At 38.0% G+C, this 27,048-nt stretch overlaps 1 protein-coding gene across 1 annotated transcript; it reads right to left on the bottom strand.

Annotated features, from left to right (window-relative positions):
* Positions 1 to 4,178: 4,178 nt before the first annotated feature.
* SNRNP48 (small nuclear ribonucleoprotein U11/U12 subunit 48) lies at positions 4,179 to 23,122 on the bottom strand. The gene is made up of 9 exons (XM_025382903.1): positions 22,925 to 23,122; positions 19,625 to 19,738; positions 19,304 to 19,364; positions 18,360 to 18,434; positions 11,955 to 12,143; positions 10,719 to 10,840; positions 8,146 to 8,234; positions 7,448 to 7,612; positions 4,179 to 4,540 (listed from the first exon to the last, which is right to left on the bottom strand). Exons 1-9 carry the CDS (start codon positions 23,078 to 23,080, stop codon positions 4,492 to 4,494), a joined length of 1,020 nt encoding a protein of 339 aa, XP_025238688.1. The 5' UTR covers positions 23,081 to 23,122; the 3' UTR covers positions 4,179 to 4,491.
* Positions 23,123 to 27,048: the final 3,926 nt, after the last annotated feature.

Below are 27,048 nucleotides of genomic sequence, written 5' to 3'. Positions count from 1 at the left end.
CAATACAGCACCTTGCACACACGGCCCACCATGTATAGGGCAAAGTGAGAAACAGAGTATGTCCCATGTCATTCATATGCATCATTATTTAGGAGAGATGCTGACTGCACTGTCATCAATCAGAACAGCCACCAATTAGCCTTATTCCTGGAATAGGGTGCTCCAAGGCCCCCAGCTGCTCCAGGCACTGGCTTTTCTTTTCTTTTATTTTTTTGTTGTTGGATCATGGTGGTGTCTAGGAGACGGTCAAGAATTTCCAGGACAAAGCACGAAAGGGAAGGTGGGGCTTTGAACAAGTTATTTACCAGCAAGTTTAGAAGTATTTCAGTATTTTAATACTGGTTGATTCATGTGTGTACCAGCTATATATATATGCGCCCTAGAGGTAGGTAACATGAAGCATCTCCTATACAGACTTCTTTTTGAAGTCTTCACTGATTTGCTAATACTATTGTGTGAGAGAATTCTCTGAGGGCACAGTAAGATATCCAGGTTGGTCCATAAGCAAAACCAGACACAGGAGCCAGAGTAGAAAGAGCTCACACCTGTGTTACAAAGCACAGTAACAGTGGGCATTCAGTACCTGCCATATGTCAGACACCACATGGGCCAGATCACATTAAGCCTGACAATCCTCTGAGGGTGTACAGTATGGAGAAGGCACGGAGAGACTAAGAGTCGGCCCAGGGTTACACAGCCTGTATTGTACCTGACTCATCTTACTGCCCTCTTTGATCAGATATTCTGTCAGTATGAGAAGAATTTATTACATTTTTTTAATTGTGTCGGCATTACCAAACAAAGCCCAGGCTCCTGCTTCATCTCTGTATTCCTGACGCTCCCTTAATGACCTTCCTCATTCTAGACTAGGAGTCACGGCTTGCAGCTGGAGGAACACGGGTTACTAAAGCTCCACTCTCACGGGAAATTAGCCTCATAAAGAGTACTCAAGTAACTCAAACCCAGATCCCTTCATTGGTGCCACAAGATGTGAAACTCCTAAGGCAGGACTCCCTGGAGCCTGCAGCCTTTCTTCATTTACCATTCTCCCAATGGAGTATGTAGCAACATTGTAAACTGGAAGTGCCCCCTGCTTTATAATACTCAAACAAAGGACTAAAAACTAGTTTAGGAATTTACATTCTATTTTAAGGCAGCCTGTTTTTTCTTAGGTGGACTTACTTGTTTTTAGAATGGGAAAGTGACTTGCTTATTCAATAACAATGAATCTAGCTCAGAGTTCCTTACATCTAGCAAATCTTATTTTTTCTTTCCTGAAGGGAGCTCTAGAAATTACTGGTCCCAGTCCAAATATACAAAAGCTATGAGCACTTTCTGTAACACCAAAACCTCCCAAATTTGTGACCACAGCAGGAAGCACAATCACTAATATAATAAAATAAGTGTGGTTTAAAAGAGGATTCGTTTATAATTAACACACCTGCAGGATCAATTATAGCAAATGAAAAAGCAAGCTACGTGTCTTGTAAACAAACTCAAGCAATATAAGTGGGTTTTATTTTTTTATACTTAGAATGCAACAAAGCTTTGCACAAGAACCCTTAGACATTCATGAGCTCACTAAAAAGAAACAGAAAATGTCCTCAGAAGACCGGGAGGAAGACCTATGAACAGGTTTATAGAATTAATATCTGTACTATAGCATACACAGGTAATTAGAAAATATTTCTCAATGCATTTAAAATATTTTATCTCAAATTTACCACTTGACAATGAATTTTCACTGAAGGGTTTGATTTGAGATTATCCAGTTAGCTGTACTAAAAAGTGGCAAATACTTTAAGATCATTGATATAATTTAAAATTGTAAGTGCTGAGTTCAGTTTCTTATTGAATATAACCAGTGCCCTGGGCTCTGCATGGCAGTTGACTTGTCAGTATTGCAATTAAAGTGACCAGGCACAGTGGCTCACACTTGTAATCCCAGCACTTTAGGAGGCTGACTGAGGCCAGGAGCTTGAGACCGGCTGGGGAACATAGTGAGATCCTGTCTCTACAAAAAAATTTAAAAATATATACTTTTTAGACAGGTGTGGTAGCTCGCGCCTGATGCCTGGTGGCTCCCAGCATTTTGGGAAGCTGAGGACAGGAGGATCATCTGAGCCCAGGAGTTCAAGACCAGCCTAGGCAACATAGCAAGACTCCATCTCTAAAAAAACCAAAAAATTAGCCAGGTTTAGTGGTGCACACCTATAGTTCCAGCTACATGGTGGGCCAGGGCAAGAGGATCGCCTGAGCCTATGAGTTTGAGGCTGCAGTGAACTATGGACTGCACCAATATACTCCAGCCAGTAGATTAGAAATGTTTGTGAGAAGGTACCTTAATGGATGGGCAAGATGGCCAGCAGCTATAGTAATTATTCATAGCAGCACTCTGGACATAAAAACTAGATTTTATGTGACAGGGCAGTGAAAATGCTTTTGTCAAAATTTGAAATTACATATTAACAACTATGAGGTTGCAGGCAAAGGGGTCATACTGATGAAGATACAAACCATGCTCTCAAGTGGCTCATATCCAGCGAAAGGTTCAAAACACAAACAGGGAAGTATGTAAGATTAATTCGTTCAAGGATCAAACAAATGCCTCTTTTCATTCAATGCCACATTTTATTAGTTTGCAGCAGTGATACTATAAAATGTGAGCTTTAAAGAACTTCGGTTACGTTTTCAATCTCTTCCTTTCTCCGTACTGTTCTATTTTCCCCCAATTTCTCCAATCCACTCCTAATTTTCACGTCTTTCTTCTACAAAAAACCTAAATATGCCAATTTTACTCTTCTGTTTCTTCCAGTTAGTAAAATGAAATCATAATTTAAAACAAAATTATAAATTTTCACATAATATGAAACAATTCCTGATGATTCAAGTAGTTTTGATCTATAAAAGCAGCAATTTCATGATTCATCAGTCACTCCCGAGTCCTTGCTTTTACAATTTTTAAAAGTGGATTTTATATATTTAGAAATTAAGTAGAATGGCAGCAATATGACTATATATTGGCAAGTAACCTGGTGATTTCCAATTTATAAATCTGAGAGCTGTTTCCCATACCTGAAGCCTAACAGCCAATCTGATCCAAATCCAGTCAATCTTTCTGTCACTGTCAGCTACTTATTAAAACAGTAAGATTTCATTTCTACTTGGAAACAAAATCTTTAACCTGAGTTTCCAATATTCAAAATATTGCTATTTAGATGTCAGATGCTTAACATTTCACGCCGAAGTCTCACCTGAATGATCTGACATACAATAGAACATACTACTCAGTAACAAAAAAAAAATGGGACAACTGACGCACAGGGATCAATCTCAAAAATCTGTAGTGTGGAAGAAGGCAGAGTACATACTGCAGTATTCCATTTACACGAATTCTACAAAGGACAAATCTAATCAATGGTAACCAAAAGCAGATCTGTGGCTGCCTAGGGCTAGGGGTAGAGGAATTGATTGGGAAAAGGGGTATGAGAATTTTGGGGGTAATGAAAATATTTGTATCTTGATTGTGATGGTGGTTGCACAGAGATATGAATCTGTCAAAACCCAATAAAATACACACTTAAAAAGGGTGCAATTAAATGTATGTAAATAGTACCTCAATTCAGTTGATTTATAAAACACAACATGACAGTATATTTTAAATTAAATGAAACATGAATACTTTTTTTTTTTTTTTTTAAATGTGTTATGGATAAAGCTAAAGTTCCTTTTGACCACCCTCCCAATCCTGATTTGCACCTCTAATCTCTCATCTATACCCCCTACTCGCTGTTAGAACTTTGGTATGGATTCTTCTGAACCTTTAAAAATAGACTTACATACATTATATAGCCATAGAAAATGCATAGTATTGTTTTGTGCATATATATAATTTGTATATAACTTTCCACAACTTGCTATTTTCACTGAGCATTATGTTTTTGAGACCAATCCAGGTTAATATGGATCTAGATTCTTTAACTCCAATTCAATAATCTATCCTCCATGACTACATCATATTTTAATTAGTCAGGCCATTTCTCTTCAATATTTACATTGTTTGTCCCTACTACAATTCACCAGCGTAGTGGTAAACAGCAGTCGCTGCTGGGGTGAGGACAGGACTGCAGATAGTGTTCTAAGGGTTAGCCTTATTTATAAGATGTAGTTTTTTTGCAATGAGAATGTATTCACATTTAATTTACATATGATAAATATTGACTTTTTTAATTAAAGAATTTTGAGATACAAATATTAGCAAAAAGAACAAAACAAGATCAGTTATAGGAAGCAAATCATCTAATAAAATATAAGGAAAACAAAGTTGTAGGGCCTAATAGTGTACTCATGGTTTGAAGCATATTTATTGGAAAATAATAAGCACTAAACAGATCATAAAAACATTCTCCTATGCAAAGCAATTCCAATTAATATATCAGCATATTGGTTACCATGGCATAAGCATAATTAATACATGTACAAGTACTTCATTTATATTTTTTGCTTTCTTCTTTTATGACTATGGTGTCTTTCTCCATCCCTGAAATAAAAGAGGTATTAAAAAAATGGTTATAAATGATGGACATTTTAATATCAGAGCTTTAAAATAATTCAACAGTAATATACTACTTTAATATTCTACTGAAATGAATTTTCTGAGTATCTATCATTTACATATACTCAAAGTTAATTTTAAAGCAGAACTTCAAAGTGTCATTAAAAAAATCATTTTGATTATTCCTATTTCAGTTTTGTCTCTTCGTTTTTTTGTTTTTGTTTTCTTGAGATGGAGTTTCACTCTTGTTGCCCAGGCTGGAGCGCAATGGCACAGTCTCGGCTCACTGCAACCTCCGTCTCCCAGATTCAAGTGATTCTCCTGTCTCAGCCTCCCTAGTAGCTGGGATTTCAGGTGTGCACCAACACGCCCGGCTATTTTTTGTATTTTTAGTAGAGACAGGGTTTCGCCATGTTGATCAGGCTGGTCCTTAACTCCTACCTTAGGTGATCTGCCGCCTCAGCCTCCCAAAGTGCTGGGATTACAGGCATGAGCCACCGTGCCCGGCCTGTCTCTTAGTTTTAATAATGCATTTTTCATACATACTCTTAAAAAAAAAAAAAAAACACTTTAATTCTAAATGAATGTTTTACTTGTTCTGGTTTATGTCAGATAAACCAAGTCCCTATAATTCAGTCCACCCCAGGGGTGGATATCAAAGATTAGCCTGTTGAGAAGTATTTCTTGCTTATATCCAGTTTATCTTCTTTAAATAAAAATTATTTAATGTTTGGATTTTGAGGACTTCTAATGTATTTAAGTCAACAGGGATTGATTAGAGATGTCAAAAATTACTTAAGTAGAAGCAGCACTATAGTTATTACAAAACAGCATATGAATCAAAAAGGATTACTAAGCAAATATTTCATTTGTACAAGAAAAGGACTAAGTAAAAAAAAAGGACTAAGTCATAGTTGGCTTTAAACCTAATTAACTGAATGATAGTAAGATGAACAAAGTTACCAAACCAATACAATAAGCTTTAATTCCTGATTACCAGTGGCCCTGGAGAGACAGGATATTATTTGAGAGCCTAATATTTGAAAGCACTTTGTATATAAAACTAAATAAGATACAGACCTTGCCTTTATGGAGCTCACAGTCTAGCAGCGATAATAACTATTAAGCTCAAGAACAAATATGAGCTAGGTAAGGTGGCGATAAAATGGAAAAGATGATCTGCTCTGCTTGAACCAGTGAGAAAAAGGCTTCAGGAAATGGCTGAGATGGGTCTTAAAGGATAAGGAGGAGTAAGGAGGCTTTGAAAACCAGGTAGGCAGCAGAACACAAAGTGGAAAGGCACAGATGTGGCACGGTGTGGATGAGGAACTCTAATTAACTCAGGCTGGCTAGAGCACAAGTTATGCATTTCATGGGGTAGTAGCAAAATACAAGAAGTAGGTAGGAGCCAGGATCCCAGAAGTCTTGAGAGCCATTCAAAAGAATGTGAATTTTGCCACTGAAGAGTTCCCACTTTTTTTGAGACAGGGTCTCACTTTGTTGCCCAGGCTGGAGTGCAGGAGTGAGAATATGGCTCACTGCAGCCTCAACCTCCCAGGCTCAAGCAATCTTCCTGCCTCAGCCCCACAAGAGGCTGGGACCGGCTAATCTTTGTATTCTTTGTAGAGATGAGGTTTTGCCAGGTTGCCCGGGCTGGCCTTGAACTCCTGAGCTCAAGTGATCCACCTGCCTCAGCCTCCCAAAGTTTAGGGGTTACAGGCATGAGCCACCATGCCAGGCCACCACTGAAGAGTTCTATGAGGTGACTATTCACTCTAAGCAGTACACAAGGGATGCAATTATATGCAGTAAGTTTAGAGAAAACTAGAAAAATCAGGAAAATGACCATCATTTCATTAGGAACTGACCAGATGGTAAGGAGTGGAAGTATCTAAAATGACTCCTTGATTTCTGACTTAAGTTAATAGATGAGAGTAATCTCTTTAACCAGGATAGTAATGCTGGGGAAAAAGGAGCAGACTGAGAAAAAGGTAAGTTTAGTTCTAGACCTGATGAAGTTGAGATCCAGGTACATTGTAAGCAGCTGGAATACAGAAATAGACCGCAAATGATTTACATTTATTAATTCGGTGTTAATTCATATCTCTCGAGCTATAAAAATTTTACTAACAAGGGCAAAACTGACTGTCAATTTTGACAATGTCAATATACCCTTATTTGAGGAATTAGCAGGAAAAAGAAAGAAAGAATAAGAGAAAGAGGAAGGAAGGAAGGAGCAAAAGAAAGGGATCTAGGAAAGCACGTGTTTAATACAGTTAACATCCTGCCTAGACAATACTTTCATATGTCCTGTTTAGGAAGCAAGCAAGTAAGAGATAAAAAAGGGAAAAAAGGCCGGGCGCGGTGGCTCAAGCTTGTAATCCCAGCACTTTGGGAGGCCGAGACGGGCGGATCACGAGGTCGGGAGATCGAGACCATCCTGGCTAACACAGTGAAACCCCGTCTCTACTAAAAAATACAAAAAAAAACTAGCCGGGCGAGGTGGCGGGCGCCTGTAGTCCCAGCTACTCCGGAGGCTGAGGCAGGAGAATGGCGTGAACCCGGGAAGCGGAGCTTGCAGTGAGCTGAGATCCGGCCACTGCACTCCAGCCTGGGCGACAGAGCGAGACTCCGTCTCAAAAAAAAAAAAAAAAAAAAAAAAAAAAGGAAAAAAATATCCAATCAATCACACACGTAGAGAACTATGTCACTAGAGTGGTGGCTATTTGAACTGAACTATAATGAATGTTAAGAATCATAATCAATTGTTTACTCTCCTTACTTTAGCTTATTCTTAAAATCTATTTTCTCAGCATGGTTTACAACAGAAGAACCTATTCTACTTTTAAAAAGTAGAGAATTCAATGTTGGATGATGCAGGGTTAGACCCACCTCTCTTTCCTTCTTCTCGACTCACAGTTTTTATCCTTATCTTTATTTCTTTTTCTTTTATGTGGGCTTCTACTCCGGTCCCTTCTATGTCGTGAACACTCAGCATCCAAATAGCTTCCACCAGACTGCCGTGAATCTACTGAAGCTGATCGCCTTTCTTCATTCCTAAAACATAGAAAAGAATGTTAATCAGTTTGTTTTACCACTGGTCTCCAGTATACATACACAGACACACCAGTCTAAAGTGTAATATTCTATATCAAACCAATGGTAGATATGGTCTCAATACGCACAATCTTATAACCCATATAAGACAACAAATAAACAGAGCTCTTAACCCTTTTATGCCTGAGGTTGCAATTTTTAAAATTTTTGCAATGAGACCTTGGTGGGCAGTAGGATATAAATAATTCCCACAGGTTTGGCGTTCCAATAATGGAACACTAGGCATAAATATTAGTATGTTTTGCTATTTAAATATTTCACTAATATGGTTGTCCCCTGAAAACTGTCAAAGGGTAATGTCAGAACAGCTCTGGTATAATAACTCTAGGCACCGATAACAAAAAACAAAAAGCATTTTCATGAGGATATTATGTGCTATCAAGGGTTTTGGAGATGCTAAAATTTAACAATTATAAGTTAATTGTTATCTGTTATCAAAGAGAGTATTTTCACCAATAAAGATAACGACGTACTTTTCAGCATCATCCTCTGCCTTCTCTTGTTCTTCTTGCCAGTGATTGCTGAGTTCTTCCATGTGCACATTTATCACATCTCGAATCACCTTGGGAGAGGTAAGCACCGAACTTCAGGTAAGGAAACTGCTCAAAAAATTAAGACTATAGCGCTAGAAAAATCAGTGCTAACAATCAAATATTTACTAAGCGCTATGACATAATGGACTGTGGGACTTGTGTAGTTTAGAGAACACAGAAAAGGCAATGGTCAAACTGGAATATGAATAGCAGATAAAAGTTTTATAGCAATATTAAATTTGAAGTTGCTAAAACTGTACTACCTTTATGTGAGAAAATATCTCTGTTCTTACGAAATACACACCGGGGATAAAGGGTTATGATGTATGTAATTTAACCCTTAAAGAATTCAGGGGAAAACAATATGTACAGATCGAGACAGAGAAAGAGAGAGTGCCAATGATAAGCTACGTGGCAAAATGCTAACAATGGGTAACCTGGGTAAAGGCAATATGGGAGTTCTTGGTACTATTTTTAGTTTTGCAATTTATCTCTCTGTTAGAGATTATTTACAAATGATTTTTTTAAAACCTTATAATTAAGTCATCTGGACTTAATCATATGACTTAAGACAAAATATGAAACATACAGCCACTTCACAGATACTTTCTGAATGACTCTACAAGGAAACTTTCCTATTTACCCATGCCACCAAGCACAGGGTTAGTCACTGCAGAAGCAAAGACAAAACTAAAATAGGAGCTTACACTTCCCTCATGATTAAACAGAAAATGTTTCCAGAAAAAAGGTATAGGGGACAAGAGGCAATCTCAGAAACACTATCATTCAGGCCTGACTGCATTTCTCCTTACCTTAAAGAAACTTTCAATGGCTCTCAAAGTAAAATGGAACAATATCCAAACTCCTTAATGAAGCCTTCAAAGCCCTCCAGGATTTTACTACATCAGATACAACCTAGCCTCATCTCTCAATGAAGCCCTAAGCTCTAGCCACCCTGCGTTACTAATGAGTTTCTGAAAAACTCCTAAACTTTTATCTGCTTTTCAGAATGCTAGTTCTTCTACCCAGAAAATCCTTATCCACCACTTCTCCTCCTCCACTATATTCTCCCATGGAAAACCTAAGATACACCAAGGTCAAACCTAGCGGAGTGACATGAGTCACACACACCTATCTCCAGTTCCAGCTCTTGCACTTCCCCAGCAGGCCTACAAGCCTCCCTGTCAGCAGCTCTACATAAGTGCCTTGAAGTCTGCTATTTGCACAGAACCCACCCAGCTCAGGTCCACCACATATGAAAGAGTCAATAAGCAGACATTCCTTTACTCCTCCTTGCTTCTCCCTTTCGCTCAAATGCTACATTCTCTATGAAGCCCTTGCCAATCTTATATTTCAATTTTTGAAGCTGGGTGATGGGTACATAAGGGTTCCTTAGACGATGCTATCCACTTTAGTATATGTTCGAATATTTCCACAATAAAATATAAACTATAAAATCGTGAAGAATGCTAGCAGCAACAATTTAAGCTTGATTACAAGGGTTATGAGACCAGAGAAGAAACAACTGATGAACCAAGTATCTTAGGGACTGTAAGAATCACCAAGGTAGTATGACAGGGACCCAGGCCTCTACTTGGGAAGGTAAGTCTAAAACACAGACTTTAATTGTAAAAAAGAACAGCATAAAATTTAGAGTTAAGCTGTGTGGTACAGAGTATAAGTACAATCAACTAGTGACAGATTAGTCAACTGGCACCTCATGGAAATGGTGGCCTTTAAACTCAACAACATTTAAAATGGCAAAAACAGAGCATTTCAGGTAAGAAAATAACAGGTAATAGGGCATGGAGGTAAGAGTAATTATAGGCAATCAGATACAGTTTAAGACACACGCTTGACTAAAGCAAAAGAAAATGCTTGGGAAAAGGAGGCCAAATTATGGAAGGTCTTTTACATCAGAGAGAAGTAAGAAAAAATATGGGAACAATTAGGGAATTGATGAGGAAATTATTTGTAGAGTCTGGGCAAGGTAATTCATACACCAAAAAAATTCATCAACTCTAATGAGCCATTAAATGGCATCTGAAAATAAGTCTAGATATACACTAAGAGACTAATGTATAAATAATGTATATCAACACGTTTCTTAAGCCCAAATATTTACTAGAGTACAGAAAAACATGCTTTCTGCCAAAAAAGATAATAGCTAATATCCATGAAGAAACTTGTGTTTGCATGCATTGTCAGTCAATTCTCATAACAACCCTGCAAAGATTATATTCTTATTACGAAAAGAAAACATTCAATCTAAAAATCTCAAATAACTTGCTCAAGTCAAAGAGCCAATGAGAAATAGCAGAATCAAAACTCAATGTGAGGTCTACCTAAAGCCCAAACTCATGCTCTTACCATGATACACTATTATTTTCTCACAAGGAGATACCTTTTAAGATTGTACCTTTTATGACTGTCTCACAAGGAGATACCTTTTAAGATTTAGAAAATTACCAAAAGGAAATTTTTGTTATCAACAGAGATTATATAAAACTTACCTCAGTATATGATTTCTTGGTTATGTGAACATTCTTAGCTCTATAGGACTGGCGTCTTCTTTTATAATCTCTTACTTCTGCCAGGATTTCAAGGTAGGATTTTGGACTTTTTCGACTATTATCTAATGAAAGGATAAAATAAAATTATTATATCCTTCAAAGCTTTTAAATTATATGAATTATCAAATAAACACATCACGATCCTATATTTTAACTCGTTTCAAAGTAGCACATAAAAACATTCTAAAAATTGTATATTATTTATATACACAGGCTAAGTTTTATATCATTCCTTTTGTCCAGCCATTAGTTGAACATAAGAGTGCTTAGGTACATGGATTAAAGTAACAGCACAGTTGTAATATTCTTACAGAAAGAACGTACATTTAATGTAAAAGTCAGAGTAAAACCTCAGGTACTGAGTAAATATCCCTCAGTATCCGTGGAGGATTTGTTCAAGAACCCCCAAGGATACCAAAATCCATGGATGCTCAAGTCTCTGATATAAAATGGTGGAGTATTTATATATAACCTACACACACCCTCCTGTACACTTGAAGTCATCTCTAAACTACTTTCAATACCTAATACAGGCCAGGTACAGTGGCTCAAGCCTGTAATCCCAGCACTTTGGGAGGCCAAGACAGGAGGATCACTTGAGGCCAGGGGTTTGAGACTAGCCTGACCAACGTAGCAAAACCTCATCTCTACTAAAAATACAAAAATTAGCCAGGCATGGTGGCACATGTCTGTAATCTCAGCTACTCAGGAGGCTGAGGCACGAGAATCGCTTGAGCTTGGGAGGCAGAGATTGCAACAAACAGAGATAGCGCTACGGCACTCCAGCCTGGGTGACAGAGTAAGACTCCGTCTCAAAAAAACAAACAAAAAAAAAGCAAACAAAAAAACCCACCAAAAACCTGATACGATGTAAATGCTGTATGAATAGTTGTTAATATATTGTTTACGGAATTATGACAAGAATAAAAAGTCTCTACATGTATAGTACAGGGGCAAACACCCATTTTTATTTTTTCCAAATATTTTCAATCCACAGTTGGTCAAATTGATGGATGTGGAACCCATAGTTACAGAGGGCCAACTTCACTTCAATATTAAATGATATAAAACCATTTTACTCTAACTCAAAGTGGCCCGACAATTAAATCATCTTAATAACACTCACAGAATAAAATGATAATGAAAAAATGTAAAGCTATGATGTGCATCTCAAACCTTGATTGATTTTGGCAGCCAAGTCTACAAAGAGATCGCTGTCATTTTCAATAATCTGAGAATCAGAGCGCTTTTTCTTTGTCTCCTCAACTACGAAATCATAGAGGGCAAGACGATCAGCTTGAGTTAGATCACAAACAAACCGTTTGTGATTCAGAGGAACTTCAACAGGCAAAGAAGAATAAATCCCTAAAGTGAAAATAAAATCACAAGAATAAACAATACATGAAGCACTGTGAACTTAAAATCTACTAATTATCTTCAAACATGTGCTTTAATAATGCAATATTAACACAAACTCTTTTTCATAATCTCTAAATATACAAAATATCAATCTAAGCAATAAATGACAAACAACAATTCTATCCTGAATGTTATATCCACAAAAAAAACCACAACGTATTATGGATGTTTGCTATTCTCTCCAACAATATAAAGACAGATCCCAAGAAGGCAGGCAGGAATAATCATAAAAGACAATTTGCTCTAAGAAAGCCTTTTGGGTAACAATTTTTATAGCCATCTACAAAAGTAGGTATCTGTTGATAGGCTTTTCCCCATCAAAGTTGGGAAGAAAATGTTTTTAATAAGTAATATGCATTATAGTCCCTTTGAAAATAAACTATGGAAATATTAAAAACTGTGTAAAAAATATCTTTTGTATGAGACATCAAGCTAGATGGTCAATATTAAAAATATATCCCACTTGTGCAAGGACTTAGAGCTAGGGGCCAAAAAATAATTAAGTAGCAGAAATCCCACACCTCCTCAGGCCAGAAAAGAACAGATTAAATTGAAACTAAACTCATTTTAATTTCCTGAGGAGGAAGCATAGTGGCTTAACCAAATTAACTGAAAAAAGTTAATAGCAGTGCCCCCCAGTAATTACAGAATTTTCTAAAATCTGCTCATTAGTGAAAAAAAGTAAATACAATACCTTGATGTGATGTATTAAACATTGAAGAAAATTTTTGTTTTGAGATTCAAATTTTCTCAAATAAAAAAATGATTGGAACTGTAAAAAAAGCAATTTAAAACAATTCTTTCTAGACTTCATTATTCACTAATGCAAACAAAGAACATGAGCTACTAAAGGAATCCTTTTATTGTTTGCTAACTTATTCTAAAGTAGTAACTGGTTCATAGAACAACATAAAATCAGTAGCTCTTTCCAGATACTTATATTTGATAAAGTCTAACCTCATTAAGTTCCTAGGTAGAGGCAAAAAGAATTCAAATGAGAGCATACTATGAACTAAGCATTACAACAAAAAGAGGTACTACTTGTCTACATATTAAGAGGAGAGCTGCAGTGAATCTGAGGCCATGGTTTAACACGGCTTTAGATAACAATACATGGCCATTTTTACTAGTCAAAGGGTTTTGAATTAATGGAAAAAAAAGGGTTCCCTTTCAAGTCAATCAATTTTATTCTAATTATAGTAAGCATTTTATAATACAAAATTATAAAAACAGCTTTGATAAGCCTAATTCCTTTGAATATAGGCTATAAAAATTTGGGAGAAAAACAAAGATTAGAAAGTAATGATGTATTACAAACAAGCTCCATATAAACCTTTGCCTGTTATTTTTAAACAAAGAAATATAATTTCCTTCTTAAATTATTTTAGCATTTTCTTCAATTTATTCATCTTAAGTTTATGATGAAGACTGACACTTAAATTCCTTGTAATTCAACCAAAATTCCAATTCAAGACTATAATATGTGACAGGTATTAAGATAAAGTTTAGAAATTTGAGTGATACTTTTAAAAGGATATCATTTGCAAAAAGGATACTGCATATCTTTAAATAAGGAGTACATTCAGGTTCCTAATTCCTCTTTATACTCACCCCAATTACTGAAAAAGAAAAAGTACAGGAAAGGTTAAGCAACAAACTGCATTCAATTCATTCGGAACATAGATATTTCTGACAACAAAAAGGATAAACATACTTAAATAAACTTACATTTACATAAAATGTAAATTTTCAAAATGCATGTTTCTAAATGATTTAAAGGTACATATGAATGCGCTGTAATTATAACTCTAAGACCCTTTGGCTGCCTGTTTTTGCAGGTTTTTTGTGGCAAAATATATAACATAAAATTTAACATTCTAACCATATTTTCAGCGTACTGTTCAGAGACATGAAGTGTATTCACATTGTTGTGCAACCTCTATCCATCTCTAGAATTTTTTCATCACCCCAAATTGAAACTCTAATCTATTGTTTTAATAATGCCAATTCTAATTCTTGTTAGTTACTTTTGTTATCAAAGGGGATCTTAAACATATAACATACAACATTAAATAGTAGTAGCAGGTGTTGTCACAAAGATACAAATTCAGAATTTTAGGGAGAATTCATTCAGAGTCAATTCCCTAACATTACAGATAAAGAAATTAAGGGTCATAGAAGTAACATGACTTGCCCAAAGTCTCACAAGTGATAGGAACAGACTGGACCTAAAGCCATTCTATCCTGTCTTTTAAAGTTTCTTTGATAGCACACTGATCATGGCCATGACTCAAACACACTTCACGATACTGAAATATACAACTTGAATATTTAATATTGAAGGAAAAAGATAAACCACTAAACATAAACTGATTGTTTATGATTGAAATATCTTGGTTAAAAAATTAGCCAAAGTAACTATATCTGAAAATAAGTATGTACATCTAATAGCTGTTCGAGCTTTCATAAAGTTTAAGATTGAGAATTCTGTACACTGAGTTTAGGCCTGACATGACAGATGAAATGAAAACATGCATATAAAACCTTGTCAAAAAACTTACATTTCAGTGTGTAACAAACAAAATATGAATTAGATGGAGAAATGTAAAATTTTTCATGTGAGTCATTCTCCCTTCAAAGTAAATACATCAATAAGATATTTAAAGAAAGTCTTGTCCTGAGGGAAAAGATCTTAAAATGTCTAAGACATAAATGAGCCACAAAAATAATCTGTTCAGAAATTGCATAACTTTCTACAGAGAACATAAAACAAAAATTTTTTTTTTTTGAGACAGAGTCTCACTCTGTCGCCCAGACTAGACTGCAGTGGCGCCATCTTGGCTCACTGCAACCTCCGCCTCCCAGGTTCAAGCGATTCTCCTGCCTCAGCCTCCCAAGTAGCTGGATTACAGGCATGCACCATAGTGTCTGGCTAATTTTTGTATTTTTAGTAGAGACAGGGTTTCACCATGTTGGCCAGGCTGGTCTCAAACTCCTGACCTCAGGTGATCTGCCTACCTCGGCCTCCCAAAGTGCTGGGATTACAGGCATGCGCCACCATGCACAGCCAAAAAAAAATTTTTAAACAAGGTTAAAGATCATATAAAAAGTTATTGTTGGCCAGGCACAGTAGCTCACGCCTGTAATCCCAACACTTTGGGAGGCCGAGGTGGGCGGATCACGAGGTCAGGAAATCGAGACCATCCTGGCTAACATGGTGAAACTCCATCTCTACTAAAAAAATACAAAAAAATTAGCCCGGTATGGTGGCGGGTGCCTGCAGTCCCTGCTACTCGGTAGCCTGAGGCAGGAGAATGGCATGAACCCAGGAGGCCGAGCTAGCAGTGAGCCGAGATTGTGCCATTAAACTCCAGCCTGGATGGCAGACTCAGCCTCAAAAAAAAAAGAAAAAAAAGTTATGGTAACAATTATATCTTAATTTAAGATAGTGTAAGAATTCAAAATCAAAGTTCCTCTTACCTATCAAAAGAACTGTTCATTCGAAGTAATTATTTGCTTTTGAAAAGAACTAAGCTCCATGTCCAAATCTCCCTTATTACCGTTATAAAAATTAAAAAGCAGAACATTTTCTAAATTACTTATATATATAAAACTCATCCATTTCATTATCTTAATATTACTTTCTGTACATTAATTTCCACTTAGACCATAGAAGCTACCAATTTTTGGAGCTAGAGCTTGTTTAGCATCCATTATCTCTGTTCCTCTCAACAACTCTATAAATAGAGTTTTATATTACAGATAAAGAAACAAAAACTCAGAGTTGTCATCATTAATACATGGCCAAGCAGCTACTTTTATTTCTCTAAAACAGGTTTACGCAAAGCAGAATTAACAATTAACAGCACCAATAGTCACAATTAGTATGTAGAGATACGAAGTTTGTGATATTCTTCCACTTAATCATGAAAGACATGATAAATAAATTTGAGCAATATCTAGAATCCTAGTCCACAAATTTTACTAAATGTAGGGTATCTAACAGAAAATCAACTCAGTTCAGAGTTTGTGTCAAAATTCAGAACTTAGTTCTGGATCCACTTTGCTATTATCTAGCAAAGGCGAGTTACTTCACTTTTTTGTGTCTGTTTCTTCACCTATCATGGAGGGGAAAATATCGTTCAGTTTATCACAAGTTTGTTGTGAAAGAGAAATGTAATTCATAAAAGAGCTTTAAAAAAATAACCTTTTAAAAAATAAAAATATGGAGGACTTTTAGAACCAACACACTAGAACTTTATCATGTCTCCATCAGATAGTTTTTCTTATCTGTAAAATGCAGACACTGGATTAGATGATCTCCAAGTTCTCTTTCAACTCTAAAATAAATTCAGTAAATCTAACCACTTAAGAGTCAAACAAAGTCCTTTAAGTATTATTAACCTCTTCAAAAACCAAAAACCTCCAACTTTTTTATGGGTACACTACCAGGGGATATGAGTAGAACCAATAGCAGAGGCCAAAAAAGGCTTGACCAGTCTAGTCACAGCTCAGTAATCTGTCCGAATAAATAAAATGAGAGTCAACTGTCTCCCTCAAAGAAAAAAATCTGGAATTTCGCTGACAGGGACAAAAGTGGGAACCTCAAAACAAAAAATACAAGAAATGTGCTTCTGGCTGTTGTAGAGAACCCATGTAATATAGACAGCTAAGGATGGTCTTCCTTCTGTAGCCACAGTGCAACTCTGAGAAATCAAGTCCAGATACTGACTTAAAACAATATTTGGTAAAGATCCTCAACTTCAACGAGGGAGAAAACCAACCATGACTACAGCCTGGTAAATATAATTCAGCTAGAAAAAAGAATGAGGAAAAAAAGGTAAGTTGTGCAGAGAAAGCTACCTACAGAAGGTTCAAAGAAGACAATGCAGAAATAGAAATCCTTATAAGAGAAGCCACTCAGGTTTTGGCTAGATGTCATATCATATCTACATTCATTAGAAATTTAAACTTTTATTAACTCATTTGTCTATGTATTTGTTTGTTGGTTTGTTTTTGAGATGGAGTTTCGCTCTGTTGCCCACGCTGGAGTGCAATGGTGCGATCTGGGCTCACTGAAACCTCCGCCTCCTGGGTTCCAGCAATTCTTCCTGCCTCGGTCTCTCAAGTAGCTGGGATTACAGGCACTTGCCACCATGCCCAGCTAATTTTTGTATTTTTTAGTGTTTCGCCATGTTGGCCAGGGTGGTCTTGAACTCCTGAAGTCAGGTGATCCACCCGCCTCAGCCTCCCAAAGTGCTGGGATGACAGGCGTGAGCCACCGTGTCTGGCCTATGTCTCTGTTTTTGATGGATTAAGTTTTCTTTCAATTTCCTAAAAGCATATGCTTAAAACTTCTAACCTATTCTCTGCTGAAGTTCCCAGGGAGAAACTCTTTAACCCAGCTCTAAAGGTGGGTATGAAAGGATCTATTAATGTGAATCCTCTGAAATTATATGTAAAACTTTTGTGTTTGTACTTTTTTTCTGAGAAGGGGATGCCAAGCATTCATCACTTCAAACCAACTCACTTACTGTGTAGCAATCTGAGGGTACCTGTGGAGACTAATCTCTTTCAGCCTAAGCCTTTTCTTTACATTGCATTTCAATACTCTAAAGAGAGGAAATCTCAGGGTAAAAGAGTCTCACTCAGTGGCATTTATAGATGTTCCTTGACTTACATGGGGTTACATCCCGATAAACCCATCATAAACTTTATACGGTTAAGTTGAAAATGCAGCCCAGAGTCTGATAAAAGAATCACTAGTACTTAAAGTCTAAAACCTTGTGATTGTGCATTGTTTTCACATCACCATAAAATTGAAAAAATCCTAAATCAAATCATCATTAAGTTGGGACCATCTGTATTTACTAAATAACAGTTTTTTATATTAGCCACAAGACAATCTCACCTATAAATCACCAGGTTATTCCAAAGGATGAACCCCTAGCTAAGACAGTGTCCTAGTGAGACTCTAGTGTATCTCAACAGGAAACATCTAACAAATGATGGTGAAATGAAGCAAACTAGCCTAATGCTAAATGTAAAACTTAACCTTTCCCATGTAACAGTTTTCACAGGTTTTTCTTGAAATTAGTAACATGTTTATGAGAAAAATAATAATTTGATTCATTAATTCACTTAAACTGTAATGCCACTTACTTTGATTATAACAATCACTGTCTTTCCCAACTGCAGTTCTAGCTTGTTTAATTATCTGGAATTGTGAGTCCTTATCTGTCAAAAAAAAAAAAAATCCATAAATACAATATGAATCATCAGTGACCACAATTAAATGATTAACTGGTTTCTGATCCAAGCCCTTTGGGCACGTGGACAAACCTTCCAGAATCTTGAGAAATATCCACATCCCTGTCTATGAAATCTGAACACAGAATCCTTTCAGATTTATCTACAGCCCAGTAAGTAATCAGACCTCAGGCAGTTCATGCCTATAATTAGGCATGCAGCAGGAGCAGCGACAAATTTTACTGACCAATAACAGCTAACATTCTCGAAGCATGTGCTGTAATGGTCACAACTCTGTGACCCTTTAGCTGACTCCAGCTAAGTGCCTGACATTATTCTAAGAATATTATATATATCACTTAATCCTCGCAAAGTGCTATTATAACCATCTCCATTTTATAAAGAAATTTAGGCAACAAACAGGTTAATTACCTCGCTGAAAGTCACATCTGTTCATGATAAAAACAGGAGTTGAATCAGGACATTCTCTTTCAAGAGCCCAAGACTTTAACCTCTATATATGCTGTGAATCCCTGGAACACATGTCCATCTTCAGTCTCATCCTTCAATCTATGTCACATGCTCAAATTTTTGTTGTAACTGAGAAGGAAGGTGTCTGCTCTACTACACAAAGCTTTGTAAGGTTTTCACTGCCTATTAATACAAGCCTGGTCTCTAAACTTCAGATTATGTGAATTAGTTGCCTTGTACATTAATTAATTCTACATTCTTTTAAGATACTAAATGTCCTCCTTAATCGTAAGCATGCTTATAAAATCCATTCTTTTGATAATGCAAAAATGAAAAATCAGTATCTACATTAAGATATTTTAAAATTATAATAACTTAATACTTACTTAAAGTAATTGAAGGTATCTTCACATTCTCATAGAAAAACTCAGGATTATACATTTCATCCTGAAAAAAAAAATCTTAGTGTTCTTAAGTATCAGATAATTGACTATTTTAAGACTTGACATAAACAATAGATTAGTATCACTTAATTATTTCTCACAATAATTTGTGAAATTAGGCAAGTACCATCCTACCCTTCAAGTAAGGGCTATTATTTCATATTGGTGAGCCTCACAATATAACTTCCAAAAATTGTGAATTAAGGCATGAAATGCATGACATATACATATATATTTTACTATAAAATAATAAATATATGGTACCTCTTCTTCTTTGGTATAGCCCATTTTCCTCAATCTACAAGATGCCATGTGCTTTGCTAAAGACGATTTAGGCATGTGATGATTGGAATCGTAAGGACATAACACAACTTCATCCTATAAAAATCAAACAGAAACAAAGAAAATCGGTACATAATATTAAAATAAATAATTATTACCATTAAATGTTTACCATTTAATTATGTACCAGTACTGTCTAGTGCATCCTCTTCTACAGGCCTCTCTCAACCCCCAAGTGGGTGTGTATTAAAGAAAAACAAAACTCCTTCAACCCCTAACTCTCTAAATGCCCCTGTCCTCTGTCCACTCCTTCAAAGCCTAACTCTCTGAAATGTGTATTTACACTCACTGTCTAAACAACCTCACCTATAACCATTCCTCACTCACTGCCACCATCACCCCACTGAAACCAGTCAATAGGTCACTAACAACCTTGCTACTAAAGCCAAAGAACATGTCACTGTCTTGTCATATCTGAACTCTTGGAAGGTTGCACTCCAATTGTTCATTTGTCATTCAGACACACCCCTCATGTTCTTTCTACCTCTCTGGCTTCTTCTATTTGGTCTCCTCTAAATATCTATCTACCTTGCTCTATTTGTCCCCCTTTAGACGTTGGTTTTCATAAATTAATATAACCACTGACCTTTTGCTATTTATATCTGCTTACTGAAAGAAAGATCTCAAGGCTGCAACTCTCACTATACAGTGAGGACTCCCAAAATTTATATCTTTAAACCTTGTTTCTGTCCAGTACCGTACACTAAAGACACTAAAAGTTCAACACAAACAAAAATAAATTCATTCTACTCATCATCTCCCAACCCTCAAACCTACTCCTCTTGTACTTCCCATTTCAGTGAAAGGTCCCACTTGCTCAAGCAAGAAACCATGTCTTCTCCCTCATCACCCATATCCAATCAATCACCTAGCCCTGCCAATTTAACTCCTGAATATTTCTGAAAATCCCTCAACATCCTCCATCCCCACTGCCACTTCCCCAATTCAGGGATCATCAACTCTCTGCTGGAATACAACAGCCATCTCCTGACTACACTCGCTTTCTCTCTCTGTTTCCAGTCTTGCTGCCCTCCCCTTCATTTTCCATCCTGTAGCTGGTCTGAATTCCAGCTCTGCCACTTACTGGCTGCATGAAATTGGGTGAGGTACTTAATCTCTCTTTGCCTCATTTTCCTTATCTATTATATAAAATGAAAATAATAGCAGGACCTCTCTCAAAAAGTGATTGTGAAGATTTTAAAAAGTATACCAAAGTTTATACACATAAAGGAATTCAAATAGGGCCTGGTACATAGCAAGCATTCAATAAATGTATGTTATTATTTTATTAAAAGGTAAATATGATTATGATATGCCCCGGCTTAAAATACTTCCATGCCTCCCCACTGCCTTCATTAAAAAAAAAAAAAATCTAGACTTTCTAATATGGCTAATAAGGACATTTAAGATCTGACCTGTACCCCCCACCATCGTTCTGCGGTAACTCTACACCCTATGCTCTAGCTATCCTTAACTACTTGCTTCCTGATACGGTTACTCTCTGAACTTCTACACATGCTGTTGATGCTTCTTCTCACTCCCCAACCCCCTAGTTAATTCAGATCACTTTTATTTATCAGCTTAGAGTTCACTTTGTCCAGGAAGCCTTTGTTGACCACCACTTTGTCCACCACAGCCTATAATAAACTGTACTATAGCAATTCCAACCCCACCCATCATAGACCCATGATAATATAATGGTTGAGTTCTCCGTATTCCCCCTCACCACCACCAGACAATAAGCTCTGTGAGGACCAGGAACTGTAACCGTTGTTCACTAAATGTTAGTACTAAAACACCGGTGGAAATCCTAATTGCCATTTACTAGCAGTGTATCCTTGGACAAATTATTACCTCTGTGTCCCTTTCCTTGTCTATAAAATGTGGTCAACAATACCTACCTCACAGGGTTATATTGAGTATTAAATGAAGCAATGTATTGTAAGTGGCACAAACAAAGTGCTATTTAAATGTTAATACAAGGAATCCAATGTTACTCCAATGCTGAGTAAACAATGTATGGAAAGGTCTGGTAAGTCCCACTCAATGGAATTCCCAGCTTCAAATACCCCTCTAAATGAACAATAAAGATCTTTTAATTTCTTCTGTGCTTTTAATACAATAAATAATGAATGGTATATACAGAAATCAAATATATTTTAAATGTCTCAGGAATCAGTAACTTCAACCCAGGAGAAATTACAGCATGGTAAACCCAGAAGTAATATTAAAGATAATGAATTACCCCACATTGGAGCACTTCCCTTCCTCTCACTCCACCAAAAAACACCCCACAAAAAACAAAAATCACCATTGTTCACTCTAAATACACTTGCCTACATTTTTAAAAAAGCAATGCTAATGTCCACGGGAGTTGCCAGTTACCATCTCTTGGTGACATCCTTTAATAATCCTAGAATCGGGGCTGTCCCAGTAAGAAGTGTCCAATTTTAAGGCATAGAAAGGCGAACTGGCAAACTCCCAGCTCTCCTGACACCGAATCTGGTGCAACTGCGGAATCCATATGACAGATGACAATGCAAACCGCCAATCCCTCTGCAGCACTCTGAGACCCATTCACTTAGTTTCTAAATAAATACCAAATCTGCCATTCCCTCCTCACTCAACACATCTTCCGGAATTTTGTTTGTTTGTGTTTTGAGACAGGGTCTTGCTCTATCGCCCAGGCTGGAATGCAGCGGAGCGATCTCGGCTCACCGCACCCTCGACCTCCTGGGCTCAAGCGATCCTCCCACTCCAGCCTCCCAAATAGCTGGGGCCACAGGCTCACACCATCACACTCGGCTAATTTTTGTATTTTTGGTAGGAAGGGGTTTCCCCATATTGCCCAGGCTAGTCTCGAACTCCTGGGCTCAAGGGATCCTCCCGCCTTGGCCTCTCAAAGTGCTGGGATTACAGGTGTAAGCCACCGCGCCCGGCCCCCCGTTTTCTTTAAGCTCGAAGTTCCGCGGGAGGAGCGCCGCACCGGAGGTCGGCGTGGAGCCTTCGGGAGGCCCTCGCGCGCCCGAGCCCAGGACTCAGGGAGGTCAGGGTTGCTCCAGGGCCCGCGGCTCCCCTCGGGTCCCGAGCGCCCATCGCGGCTCTGCACACGGACGAGGACTCCTCGCCCTTCCTCCGCGGCTGCCAGTGCGGATCTCCCTTCTTCCAGAGAAGACCGCGGGCCGATAGTCCCCGAAAGGGCCCCGCGGCCGCGCCCCTCACCTCCGCCGCCTCCTCTTCCCCGGGATCCAGACTATCCAGGTCCCAGCCCAGGGACGCCGTCACCTCCTCCAGCGTCCGGCAGCAGCTCTCCACGAACTCGCTCAGCTCCTCCTGCAGCCGCCGCCGCTCCTCCACAGGTGGAGGCTCGCCTTCCATGGCTGCAGCCCACCCGCCAAGAGGAAGCGGCCGAACTGCAGACGGCGCGCGCGGGCCTCTGGGAGCTGTGGGCGGGGCCACAGCCACCACGTGACTGGAACAGCCTGTAGGGAAGAGCCCCGGGAAGGGCGGGACTGTTATTTTGAGAGGCGTTTTCCAATCTCCTGTCAGCTTTTGGGTGCAGTTGCGCTGGCCTTTCTTGAAAGACGTTCACGCTCCTCGACTTTCTCAGAAAAAACGGTTTATAGCTACAGAAAAGTTTTAAAAATAGTACAGTGAGCTTTCGTTTAGCTGTCCTTCAGCTCGTTGTTAACATTTTGCCACGTTCGATTTCTCTCCATCTGTTCTCTCCATATTCACAGCCCCACCCAATGATTTTTGCTAAATTCTTTGAAAGTAAGTTGCAGATTCTTCACCCCCAAATATGTTAACATGCTTCTTCCAAGAATACGAACATTTTCCTGTGTAACCGCAATACATGATCAAACCTAAGAAAATTAGTAATTCCATAAAATCATTTATTATACAGTTCATATTCAAATTTCCCCATTGTCCCCAAAATTATTTCTATAGCAGTTTTATTTTTTCAACCCATAAGCTATTATTAGTTATTGTCTCTTTTAATCCAGATCAGCCTCCTTCACCCTCTTTTTAAAATTAAATCATTAAATGTTGTGATGAGCCTAGGCCAGTTGTCTTGTAGAATATCCCTCATTCTGGATTTGTCAGATATTGTTTCCCTCATGATTAGATTCAGATCAAGCACTTTAGCAAGAATACTACCTAAAAGGTGTTGCCAACTCACAGGGACACATAACTCAATTATATTAGTAATGCTAACTTTGATCACTTGGTAAAGATGGTGGCTACATCTCTTCATTCTAATAGTACATTTTCCCCATTTTCCCCTTAGGAACTGGTAAGCAATCTGTAGATTATACCTTGAGGCCATATGAATACCCTGTTCCCCAACTGCTCTATACAGTCCTTCACTGACTCTGTTGTTACAATAGGAGTTATAAATGATTCTGTAATAGTATCATGCCTTCTGTGTTTGTTAACTGGCGTTCTTTCCACACTTCCATTTTAGTGTTTTCTTCACTATGGGAATCAAGGTGTTTTTAAAGTTATTGATTTAAAGGTTTTTTTAAAATTCAATATAATATACTCCTTTAACATCGTAATTCTTGTTGATGCTCAAATTGTCCCAAATGTGGCCAGTGGAAGCCACATTAAGCCATCTGTGTCTTTGACGTATCCCTATTAGTCCTTGAATGCTTTCTTGCTTTGATAACACAAGCTTAACTTTGTATATTTCCTACCCAAGACCTGGAATTAGCCCTTGTAGTTTTCCCAAATGGTTTTAACTCCCCAAATCTAACCAATTTTATATTACTTTTTAAAATTTTTTCAAGTCCGAGTGTCAAACCTCGGTTTCCTTTTGCACTTTGTTTACCCCTGTGAAGGAACTGTGGAGGAATTTTTTGGTGAACAATTATTTCTAAAGGTAAACAGCACAGTTCTCACTTTAAAAAAAATGGTCATAACACTATAAATAGGCAGCACCATAAAATACAGAAGTGTCTAGAAGCTGGTAAGAGAGGGGAGTATGAAGTTAATGTATTCATACTCTGCCTATGGTATCCTTACCTTTTTTTTTTTTTGAGATGGAGTCTGGCTCTGTCACCCAGGATGGAATGCAGTGGCACACTCTCAGCTCACTGCAACCTCCACTTCCCAGGTTCAAGCAATTCTTCTGCCACAGCCTCATGAGTAGCTGGGACTACAGACACATGCCACCACGCCTGGCTAATTTTTGTATTTTTAGTAGAGACGGGGTTTCATCATATTGGCCAGGCTGGTCTTGAACTCCTGACCTTGTGATCCGCCCGCCTCGGCCTGCCAAAGTGCTGGGATTACAGACCTGAGCCACTGCGCCCAGCCCGGTATCCTTACTTTTTATTTGCATTTCCATAGTTAACCAGTTGGTCTGGAAAAATGTGAGACTATTTCTGATGTGACATGACTCCTGATAAAAAGTTCTAGTGTATATTTCCCTGTTTGTATACGTGAACCAAATTAAAACTTAACCCACATCAAACATATCCTCTCTTCAGGATACAGCCCCATGTCATCTCAGCACTTCATGACAACTTTGCCAGAAGCCTGGAGGGAGTAGGAAAGATTTGTCGGTTGACTCTACTCTCTAGTTACTGTTTCAGCCCGAGGAACTGCTCTACACTGACGCTGCTGACCTGTTTTGATTATCACTTTCCTGGAGTGGTGTCCAGACTCCTGGCCTCTGTTATGGATTGGATTGGGTCCCTCAAAAATGCATATGTTTAAGTACTAACCCACAGTGTGACTATATAAGGAGATAGGGCCCTAAGAGGTAATTAAGGTTAAATGAGGTCATAGAGGACGGGGTACTCTAACCAGATAAGACTGATAGCCACCCATGAGCCAAGTCTCACTAGAAACCAACCCTGCCTGCACCTTGATCATGTACTTTTAGCTTCCAGAACTGTGAGAAAATAAACTTCTGTTTAAGCCACTCAGTCTGTGGCATCTTGTTATGGTAGGGTGAGGTGACTAATACAGTCTCCCAGCTCTAGCATAAAGGATTTCCTTCATTTTTCTCAATACAACATTTACCACATTTTTCTTCTTCCTTTTGGATTATGAGGGCTATTTTTGCACCATGTATTTCTAGCACAGACTCCATGGCTTCTGGCACAATGCATGGCACACGAACTCAGTATTTAATGCATAAAATTAGTTTCAACTCCTGCAAATGGGGAAAGGGAGTAAGAGGAAGAAGAGGTGAGATAAGGAAGAGTGCTGTGGAGGAAAAATGGCCCATACAATGAGAATGGAGCTAACTTTCATTCTAAGTACCAAAAGCCCCCAATAATTTATCTAATCTTAATGATCTTTTTTGTTCCATACAATTAGCATGTTTTCCTATCTGTACTATAAAATTTGTATTAATATATGCTGCTGACATTTGAAAGTTGTCCCACTGATTGCTTTATCTGTTTCTGTCCCTACCCACATTGCAAATGCTTTGTCAAGGGGCTTGTAAATTCTACTCAGGCCAGGTGCGGTGCTCATGCCCGTAATCCCAGCACTCTGGGAGGCTGAGGTGGGCGAATTACGAGGTCAGGAGATCGAGATCATCCTGGCTAACAGGGTGAGACCCTGTCTCTACTAAAAATATAAAAACTTAGCCGGGCACGGTAGCGGGTGCCTGTAGTCCCAGCTACTCGGGAGACTGAGGCAGAATGGCGTGAACCCGGGAGGCACAGCTTGAGTGAGCTGAGATAGCGCCACTGCACTGCAGCCTGGGTGACAGAGCAAGACTCTGTCTCAAAAAAAAGTAAATTCTACTCAATCTTCATAGTAACTAAGCCAATACTAGACATGGTAGTGTTCGGTGAAGTCATGTTAATCTAATGACAAATGTGTGAATTTCAGTAGTTTCTCTTTGATCCAAAGGAACAGGCTTATATTTTCTTGTCTTTCAACAGAGAGCCAAGAACTCTTCAGAAATCATTTTCATGGCAAGTCTTTCCTCTTATGGGACAAACTGAAACACTATCTATTTTGAGGATACTCAAAAAGCATCTTAGCAACTTCATGTTTTTTCAATGCTATGATGGTGACTTTTGCCAATGCTACTTGGTACTCAATGTCCAGAATAAACTAGAACACGGTATTGACCTCCAGGCTGGCCTCTTTACATAGGCCTTCTTTCCAAGGACTCCACTGGGTACATGACAGGCATCTGAGAAGTACTGAAAGGACTAACTTCAAAAGACCATCTTCTAATAAAAATTCAGAACCAAATAGTTTTTTTAATGGTATTTCTTCACAGGTATTTAATAAATGTTTTTAGACCTATGATAAAAATATGCTCCTAAATGTTTACATATGCTTATAAACATATTAAATTAAAACACAAAAAC

The sequence above is a fragment of the Theropithecus gelada genome, chromosome 4 (genome assembly GCF_003255815.1).
Source record: "Theropithecus gelada isolate Dixy chromosome 4, Tgel_1.0, whole genome shotgun sequence".
In the NCBI taxonomy this organism is placed as follows: Eukaryota; Metazoa; Chordata; class Mammalia; order Primates; family Cercopithecidae; genus Theropithecus; species Theropithecus gelada.
Note: the sequence above shows the minus strand (reverse complement) of the source record. Positions and strands in the feature narration are given on the sequence as shown.